Below are 10342 nucleotides of genomic sequence, written 5' to 3' on the forward strand. Positions count from 1 at the left end.
AGCAGAAAATAATGTGGCCAAAAAACAAAAAGCCCTGAATCACTTGGCTTGTCGCCTTTTAGAGCATTATTTTGCCCATGTGGAAAGACTTAGTGATTGCCTTAAAAGGCCTGAGCACAGTAACAGCTTAAGAGTACCAGTTGACAGCAGGGCCTGAGCAAGTAGGGCAGAAGAGGTGCTGGGGACATCCATCAATCGCTCCTGCCTTGTTCATTCAACAAACAGTTAATAAGCACCTACTATGTGCAGATACTGGGCTGGGTGCAGAGCATCCAGCTGCAATAACACACATCCCACAGCCTGGTGGGCAAGTCAAAAAAATACACAGATAATTTTAACACAGTGCTATAGTAAAATAATTGGGAAGGGCATAGAGGGTTTTGGAAGTAAAGTATAGGAAGTCCCAACCCAGCCTGGGATGTAGGAAGGACTTTGGGAGAAGGCGGTACCCATGAGAAATCTCAAATGATGAGGAGATATTACTGAAGCAAAGGAAGGGAGGAGGCAGAGGGACATTCCAGGCCAAGGGACAGCTAGAGCCGAGGGCTGGAGGAGGAAAGCAGCACGACGTTTGGGGAGGGAGAGGGTTTACAAACAGCTCAGCGCTCCTGAAGCACAAAGTTCAAGGCAGGGAGTGAGGAGAGGGGAAGCTGGAGAGGCTCTCCAGTGAGGGTCGCAGGGTGAGAAGTGGGAGCTTCGTGTTACAGGACAGTGATGGCATCAGACACACGTTGAAGAATGTTTAACCAGGCAAGTGACACAATCAGATGTGCATCTGGAAGCACTGCTGCTGGACATGTCAAAGTTGTGTGCCGAGGCAGGACAATCCAAGCAAGAGGTCGGAAAACCAGCTGTGCAGGAGAGAGATGGTGAGGGCCCGAGCGAGGGCAGCGGACAGCTGAACCGGAGCGGTGATTCTCACAGGGTGGTCCCCACATCCACACAATAGAACACTAATTGGCAATAAAAGAAACAATATACTGACACTTGCTATAACACGCATAAACCTCATGAACATTATGCCCAGTGAAAGAAGTCAGATACAGAAGACTCATATTGTACGATTCCATCTAGATGAAATGTCCAGAAATGCTAAGTCTATTAAGGCACAAAATAGGTTAGTGATTTCCTGGGATTGGGGTTAGAAATGGGATAACCGTAAATGGCATGAAGGATCTTATTGGGTTGATGGCAGTGTTCTAAAACTGGATTTAAAATGGTGATGGTTGCACACTTGACAAATTATGAAAAATTATTGAATTGTACACTTAAAATGGGTAAATTTTACCTCAGTGAAGTTATTTACTAAAAAAAAAGCCTGGTCCCTGGATCCACAGCATCAGCACCACGTGGGAGCACATCAGAAATGCAGACTTCCTGAGTCGGACACTCTGGCGGTGGCCCCCGGTAAACGATGTTTCACAAGCCCTCCAGGTGATTCTGACGCAAGTGAAATTTGAGAACCACTGGACTCGAGAAATATTTAAGGGGGATAACCAACTAGACTTGGTAATTAAAAGGGAATGTGGGATCAGGAAAGGACAGTCCCTAAGGATAACTCACAGGTTTCCGGATTGGGAGGCGGAGTGGCTGGTGATGCCACCAAAAGAGGCTGGGAACAAGAAAGACAGGCTTACGAGTAAGTAGCCAGAAGTTTGCAGTGCCTGTGGGACACCTAGGGGGCATAGCCAGCAGACACTGCCTCTATGGGCCTACAGAAACTTCTAGTTCCAGGCAGCTACAGAAAGTCTCCTGTAACCACAAGGAGGTTCCTGGGAACCTTGGCTTCCGGCATAGGGAGAAGGGGACTGGGAGGTGAGAAAGGGGGGCTCTGGGAGTCTAAACTGACCTTTTCGAAGTTTAAGGAGGAAAGGGCGGACAGTAGCTAGGCAGGAATGAAGGGTCAGAGTAGGCTTATTTTAGAGTGGGAGAAGTTTGAGTATGTTTTGTTGATAGAGAGGAAGAGGACAGTAAGAAATCAAAAATCCAGGCAAGAGAGAGAGAGAAAAAAAGGATGAATCAAGTCCAAGAAAAGGCAAAAGGAGTTGGCTGCAGGGCAGTTTGGCCTTGGACATAAATAGCACATGGCGCCCTCCGAAACTGGAGGATGTGGATGTGAACTGTCAGGAATTAAGCAATATCTCACCAGTGAACTTAATTTTCTACATAAAGTCAGAGGCCAGGTCATCTGCAGAGAGCGGCGCGGTGGCGGACAGGGGCTGAACAGAGGATTTAAGGGTGGAGGTTGCTAGAGAGGCAGAGGAAAGAGGAGTGGGGGCTGGTGAGAGAGCAAGAGATAATCAACACAGGATGCACCTCGTGTCAGGAAGAAAGGGAGGTCCACAGGGTTGACAGGTAGGGAAAGACGAAGGACCAGACACCTGGAGTCTGCCAGGGCTCCGCGTAGCAGGTAGAAAAAAAGTGAGAGTATGGGTAAGACGGAAAGAAGACACTGTGGGCCAGGATGGAAAGGGCATCCAGGCGCCTGCCGGGGAGCAGTGTCAGGGGTTTTCAGGAACAAGGACGAGTTCCTGGGGTGGTGGATGTCCCAGTCGTTGGGGCACAGCCTCAGGGCGAAAGCACACAAACCCTAAACACTCAATTCAAATGCAGATTCTACCAAATCCTCTCCACAAAGGGGTGCTGCTGAGGTGTGCAATCCTGGAGCACACTGTCCATCCTCCCCACAAAGTTAGTTAAGTCTTGGTTGCACAACAGGAGCTATAGATGGTGTTTATACACTAATCAATTATCCTCAGTGCTCCGCATCTGACCCAGTGTTCTCTCTTCCCAGCATGGTGCCTGAGAAACGAGGGTGTGAGCTCCGTGCTCCTGGGGTCATCCACTCCTGAACAGCTCATTGAAAACCTCGGTGCCATTCAGGCAAGTACGACAGCCCTTTCCACAAACTCCAGGGAATTTCATGGTGTCTTTGAAGATGTCTCCAGGCAGTGTCCTGTCTCTCCCTACCTCTGTTCTTCATCGTGTCACAGCTTCCAAGTTGCATAAAAACCCAATATGGGGAACAGGCTACCTGTTCCTACATGGGGGGCGGAGGGGAAGTGGGGACAAAGACACAAGAAGCTCAGAATTGTAGAATACATGGGTCCATGGATGTCCTCTTCTTAACAGGCAATGCTCTTGAGACTCATTTCTCAGGAAGGTTTGTTTCTGTGTGGGTCAGTGCATTCCAAGACCCAAGCACTGATGCACCTGGCGCCTGGGCTCCCAGTCCTGCCCATCAGAGCCTGTTTAATAACCTGCTCGAAACGTAATAGCCAGAGCACAATACTCATACATCACTTCGTTTGTTCTTTCCACAAATGTTTCCTGCCGCTCCACAGTGTACCAAGCCCCTCCTTTCTGCCCCCATGGCATCCTCAGCCCTCCTCCTCACAGCTCTTAGGATAACAAGGATCATGCCTGTCTCCCTGCTGGGCTGGAAGGCCCCTGAGCACAGAGACCTGTGTCTTTCCTGCTTCTCCACTGACTTTCCAGTTCCCAGCATACTACATGGCCCTTCCTCAGCACTCAAGAAATCCTGTTGAATGAATGGTTTGACACATTTTAAGAGAAACACAAATTCTATTTTGGGCTTCCAGGGTCACACCTCCCTAGCAGCAAATTCAGAAGGGCCCATCTCCACTCCCTACCCAGTGTGGATGCCTGAGGCGCAAGGCACTGGATGGAGCCTGGAGGGACAGGAAGAGGGCAAGTGGGAGAGGTGTTCCTGGGAGTTTTATCTGACGAGACGGGTGGGGCTGGCGGCTGATGCGACCATCCCCTCCCCCAAAGGCCACGTCTCAATCCTGAGCCCGCCCCACTCTCAGCCCCACTCGGGGCCTGCCCAGTCCTCTCGCCATAGCCACCACCTGCCCAACAGGTAAGGTGCCTGTTTTCCTCTAGCTCCCTGGGAAACAGAACTGTCTCCCAGCTGCTCCCGTCCACTTGTCCCTGAACAGGCAGTGAGCCCTGGCACCTCTCCCAGAGGAAACAGACAGAGGGGGGACAAACTGGATTAAAGTTAAAATGTTTAAAAACCATTTTGAAGGGTAGCCCAGAATATGCTGGGAGTAAACGGTGCCGCCCCGCTTCCCCGCCACCACCTTTCCTAGGGCTGTGCAGCAGGGTCATGGTCTCTGCCCCTCTGCACCCAGGAACCACTGGAACTCCTCCTGGGAAGGCCACCCCCCTTCTTTTCACTTATGCTCTGGGAAAGACGAAGGCCACACAAGGAGGAGGAAGAGGAAATGGGGAGCAGCCTGTACACAAAAGAACTGAAATTCAATCCAATGATCTCAGCTCCACTAGTATTTACTGAGCACTGAGTCTGTCTGCACCCGGCCAGGCAGGGAGCACGGAGACACCAACAGCAGGCCCAAGAGCTGGCTGAGAGCAAATTAAGAAACCCACCCTAGGTTCCTTCAGCAGATTCGAGAGCCTATTACGTGCAAGGCCCTGCAGACACCACAGGAAACAAGAAAGATACTGTCCAACCTTCAAGGAGCTTTCCTTCCAGTGGGAGAGAGACAGAATAAACAAACATATGAGATAATTTCAAATTGTGAGAAGGGCTATTAAGTAAATAAGGAGGGTGCTGTAATAGAGACTAATTGAGAAATGGGTGGGGCTACTTTAGATAACGTCCCTGCCGAAGGCCCCTCTGGGATATGTGTATTCTGAAGCCTAGAAGATGAGGACGCAGGATGTGGAAACCCAGGAGAGAGCACTGCAAACACAGGCAGAGCAGTGCAGACGGCCCGAGCCGGGAAGGAGCCTGGCTTTTCCCAGAGCTGCCAGCCTAAGGCCAGCATGGCAAGGTGGCGACGCACTGGAGACGCAGGCAGGGAGATCTCACAGGACACGAGAGGGGTCAGTTTTGTTCCACATGGAACGAATCCTCTGGAGGGTTTTAAGAAGAGGAGGGACATGCTATTACTTGAAGTTTTAAAGATTGCTCTGGCAATCTTTGTATGGAAAGTAGAATGAAGCAAGACCAGGACTGCTGTCCAGGTGACAGGTTATGGGGCGTGGATAAATTAAGACGGTGGCCATGGAGGTGAAGTGGACAGATTCCGGAGGCTGTGGAAAGAAAGACAACACGACTTGCTGATGGCTTGGCAAGGAGAGGAAGGAACTGAGGATTCCCGTCACGCTAATTCAGAGCGGTCCCTGCCATCCCAGGGGGAGTTAACGCTGCCTGGGGAGGGTAAAGAGGCAGCTCCTGGGCTGCGGGAGACTCCAGGAAGCTAAAGATACATTTCAGAGGAAAACTCTGAGTCACTCACCTTCCCAAAGCATTTCCTTTCTAGCAAGTCTCAGGTGGTGGCAGGATAGGGCTTCCATGCTCAAAGGGTAAGGGAAGAGGGATGTGATGCATACAGGGAGGCTGCGACCACGGGGCTTACCATCCCCTCCCCTTTCTACTCCCACCTTGGTCAGCCCAACACCCAAGATTCCGCCCTAGGCAAGCTGGCATTGGGCCCCTGGATATGATGAAAGTAGACTAGGTGGCTGGGGGTTCCCAGGAGCGGTGGGATTGGCTGCAGGACAGAAAGCATGTAGTGCTAGCAGTTGAAGGAAAGGAAATTTCTAATGGGTACAGGAAGGCAGCTGCAACAAGGCGTGGAATGTGCCCAAGGTGCGCACACACTGGAGGAGCATGTATAAATCAAAGCCAAAAGAGATGGGGGACTGGAGAGGAGAAACCACAGCCGCAGGCAGCCCGCCATCGCCGGCACAGGGCCCCGTCCTCTCCACTTCCACCTAAACAGTGGGTAAAACTGCCTCCACCCCACCAGCTGTAAAACCCTCTGAGACTCTCCATCGCCTCCTTAGTAAGATCCGGGCCCCTGAACAGTCAGGCCCTCTACAGCCAGGGCACATCTCCGCTCCCCACTCCTCCCCCGAATCCTAATCTCCAGCCGCAATGAACTACTCAGATCCCCAGAAGTAATAGTGGTCCTCTGCCTGCAAAGTGTCCTCCACCACAGTCTGACAAAATCCTGCTCCCTCCCCAAGATCCAGCTCAACAGTGACCCAAACCTGGGAGGACTTCCCTAATACCGCCCGCCCCTGCCCTGCTGGCCAGGCCTCCCCTCACCCACCAATTACTCTAGTCAGTATAACACCAAGGTTGCAAAACTGGTGGCCCGTGGGATATTTGTGTCATGTCTAGTAGATAAAAATGTTTTAAAACAGTTGACAACATTAAAAAATTGGGCAATTTCACATAAAATTCTGGATGTATGGCTTCTCCTGAAAATTTAGGTCTTCCAACACTCTCCGTGTTTTTCATGTTTTATTCAAGTACTTTTATGCTTTCATTTTTTTAATGTTTAAATCTCTTCTGAGATTTATTTTGGTGTAATGAATGAAGACATTTTTTCTTCACAGGGTTAACCCACTACGTTTGAGACACAAATCTTCCAACAAATCTAGTTTCTAGCTTTGGGTCTCACTGTTGCAGTCTCACTTGAAATAATACATTAGTTCAGATCCTCTGAGACTCCACAGCTGGTGGGAACTCGAACTCTCCCTTTAGCTTCGGTTAGGAAAATGTTAACCGAAACCAGTTTCCCAGGCTGAGTAGCTCCACAGCTCTGCCAAGCCCTGAGGTTTCTGAGGACAGCACTTGAGTGAAACCAGGTCACCCTGGCCAAGGCGATTGCAGCAGGGGAAGGGGGAGGCAGAAACCGCAAATTGGGCGTCATAAGTGTATTTCACCACAGTCTCCACACAGGGTCAGACTATTCCTGTGAAAAAGTCTGCATCCGGCCCTTGTCTTATGGTGTAATGTGTGCCCTTGGCCCACTTCTCCCAATAAACGCTAGCCCCTGCGCCGGCCTCCTTTCCCAGGGCTTCGATTAGCATGTCCATGCAAATGACTCGCAAACCCTGGACTCCAGCCCTCCTCCCACGCTCCTCAGCTGCACTTCCAGCGGCCAGGCTGCCTACGAGTCATTTCTACACGAACTCCCAGAGGCACCTTTCACTCAACACACCCTGCTCCAAAGTTTCTCCAAATGACTTCTATGCTTTCCAGTCCCGAGAACCTACATCAATAACCTTCTGGTCACCCAGCCTTGAAATCTTCCTCTTTCAAAGTGCCTCAGATCCACTCCCCTTCTCTACTCCACTGCCCCATCCTAGTTAAGGCCCTTGGTGTCACTGGCTAACATCTGTGTCCCCTTTCAATCTCCTCCAACTCATCCTTCAGACTACCACCAGGTGTCTGATGGGGTCACTCCCCGCTGAGAAGCCCTGACAGTTTCCCCACTGCCTAAGGAATAGTCACAACTCCAAAAAATGGCATTCAAGGCCTTCCACACTTTTTACCCCAACTTCTCTTCCCCCTATTCCTACCACTTCCACACCTCCACCACTCACTCTATACTTATCACTCCATTTCATGGACTGTCCACTTTTTCATGCTATTCCATCTGCCTGGGATGCCTGTCAAGCCCTGGCCATCCTTTACCAGGGTTCTGACACCCAGTGGTAAAGAATCTCTCACCAGTCTCTAGACTTGTGCTGTCCACTACCGTAGCCTCTAGCCACAAGTGGCTACTGAGTGCATGCAAGGTAGCTAGGCCAAAAGGAGATGTGCTGTACGTGTAAAATGTACACTGGACTTGAAAGACAGTACTTAAAAAAAAGGTAAGGATCTTAATAGTTTTCTATAGGGACTACAAGTCAAAATATTTTAGATATAATAGAGTAAAACTACATATTAATTTCACCTGTCTCTTTCCACTTTTATAAATGTGGCCACTAGAAAATCTAAAATTACATATGCAGCTTGCATTATATATCCAGCAGCTCTGGATATATTTCTGTGAGCCCTCATTTATACCTTATGCCTTCATTTACTCAGTCAACTAATAATTACGAGCACCAAATATGGGCCAAGCACTTACAGGCACTGGAGGTACAGCGGTGAATGCAACAAGGTCCCTGACCTCCCGGAGCCTACAGTCTGGTGGGGAGCGTACATTCTACTTGCAGTTTATAAAGGTATACAAGTCAAGATGACTTTGCTTAATATTGAGCACAAGAAACCAATTTCAAGCACTAACCACATCCTTTGTACTTCTCACGGTCTCAGGTTCTCCCAAAGATGACAACACATGTGGTAAATGAGATTGATAACATACTGCGCAACAAGCCCTACAGCAAAAAGGACTACAGATCGTAAGGCAGTGCAGGAGCCGCAGGAGCCACATGGTTCCAACAGCGGTCTCCACCAGTACAGAATGGTGTTACTAGCCAGTCTTCTGAATCCCTTAGCAGCCTGCTGCTCAACCTCTAGTGTCCCCGGATCCTGAGGGGTCTGCTGTTGCTACCACTGTGCACCTGAATTATGAGCACATCTGAAATCTCACAACCAAGAAACTCCATTCTATTTTCTTCTTTGGACAGGAGTCGCCAGTCCTTGCGTTGCTCAGTACACCTCATGCTTATGCAGTGGGAAGTGTAGGAGGGGAAGACATGACCTTCAGGCATTTAGTAACTCAGAGAAGGCTGTAGAGATATATTTTTTCAAAGGAACAAAAGCCACAGATGCAATGTGGACTGCATTAGAAAGAGTAGCCTTTGTTCACTCAGAAGTCTTGCTTGAGAGAATAAGCAGAAACTTTACTTTTTTTCTATTTTCACATTCATGTTAGCAAGTTTTTTCGTCATTCAAAAAAACGAAAATTCCTAGGTATTTGCTCTCACTACCTTTTAAATATTCACTGTTGCTTGCCCCCAAGAATGACCCCATAGAGCAATTTATCCAAGAAGTCTATTAGGATGCTAACAATGCCATGTCTATTTACATGTAGAGATGGTAAAAGGACGCACACCCCAATCTTTAGAGACATTGCGGTTAACTTATGAAAGGGAGGATTATACTGCTGTGGGAGCTTATCTTTGAATAAAGTGTATCTGCAATGAAGTATTCATTTTTGACATTTTATTAAAATCTGCTTTATACTTTTGACTGCTTGTGGGCACAGCTTCTGCAAGATTAAATATTTGAACTTTAAAAATAAATATACACATGCTCAGTTTTCTAAGTAAACCTGTAAAATACCCAGAAAGCCCCATGTTTGCTGTTTAATTAGCACTGGGATTTTACAATATAACATTTGCTGTTTTTGAGGAGTTATGAACGTAAAAGTGAATCAGGGACCTTCTGAAAAATGCTATTCCTACTCAGCATATGCTGGGTGAATTGACTTGCCCAATGAAAAGCAAATGTTGAAGAACTTCCTGACTCTATAAACACATTACCTGCACTACACCACATGCATGAAAGCTCTCTGCATGGATGGGGCGGGCAGGGGGAGTCTGGCCTTGCTGCAACCAGAAGCTGAGGTCTAACGAGCCCTGCCTCTATTGGCTCCCTACCCTCATGAATATTCCACTTGAAAAAAACTATGAGAATGCATTGTGTGTACCTGTAACAAGGGAGAAAACACGGGGTTGGGGGGGGGGGGGATCCTATATCTCTATTCGGACATCTGAGCATGTACAAAATTCTAATTTAATTTTCTGACCAGCAGGTCTCCCATACAGAAATCACTTTGAGACTTACAGAAGAAATATACTATCAGCTTTAAATGCTATTTTCTGCCATCATTTCCAGATACGTATTTCATAGTTAAGTTCTAAATCTTAAAATGTTAGTGTGAAATATCAACAAATTTCCTTTTTGATTACTACTATTCTAAAAGGGAATTCTAATTCTAATAGGAAAATAGTATTCTAATAGGGAACTAGTTTGGGGTTTTTACCGAAGTGTATCAGATTAATGATGGAAATGGATCACTTTCAGTTGTTCATTGTGTATTCAACCAATCCAGTGAACCACTATATGTATAAATGAGCTAAAGTTGTCTAATTGGAACTGTCATTTAACTTATTAATTTGCTTAGAGTAATAAAAGCATTTGGCACATTTAATCTGTTTTTATCTGATCTTTCATTTAAGGCACTATATATATCCATCTCCATAAACAGGCAGGAAAAATCATTTAAATAAAAACTATGTTGGCAGGTAAGCTGCACTGAAAGATACCTAACAGAAAGCAGTTAGCAAGATTTAAATTGCAATGCAAACTTTTTTTCTTATTAATGGAGAAAATGATTACTACAGATACATTTCTCATTGGCTTTTAGAAATACACTGCACTAAGGTTATAGCTTCTCAAACTCATTTAAAAGAGCCTACAAATTAAAACCAAATACAAACAGTACTGCTTAGCCACGGAAACAGCTAGTTTTTTTAATATATGAATCATCTGCCATGGTAAATATACTAGATAAGAAATACATTTCAGTTACATCTCTAAGAA

At 47.2% G+C, this 10342-nt stretch overlaps 1 protein-coding gene across 4 annotated transcripts in view; it reads left to right on the forward strand.

Moving 5' to 3' along the window:
* KCNAB1 (potassium voltage-gated channel subfamily A regulatory beta subunit 1) overlaps positions 1-9950 on the forward strand; it is a 364559-nt gene extending 354609 nt beyond the window's left edge. For all 4 annotated transcript variants that reach the window (XM_001490611.6, XM_070243167.1, XM_001490563.6 and 1 more), the window contains 2 exons: positions 2795-2883; positions 8108-9950. In XM_001490611.6, coding sequence (XP_001490661.2) covers positions 2795-2883; positions 8108-8197 — 179 coding nt within the window. In that variant the 3' untranslated portion in view covers positions 8198-9950. The remainder of the gene's footprint in view (positions 1-2794; positions 2884-8107) is intronic.
* The last annotated feature ends 392 nt before the right edge of the window (positions 9951-10342 follow it).

This window comes from Equus caballus, chromosome 19 (genome assembly GCF_041296265.1).
Source record: "Equus caballus isolate H_3958 breed thoroughbred chromosome 19, TB-T2T, whole genome shotgun sequence".
Classification (NCBI taxonomy): domain Eukaryota; kingdom Metazoa; phylum Chordata; class Mammalia; order Perissodactyla; family Equidae; genus Equus; species Equus caballus.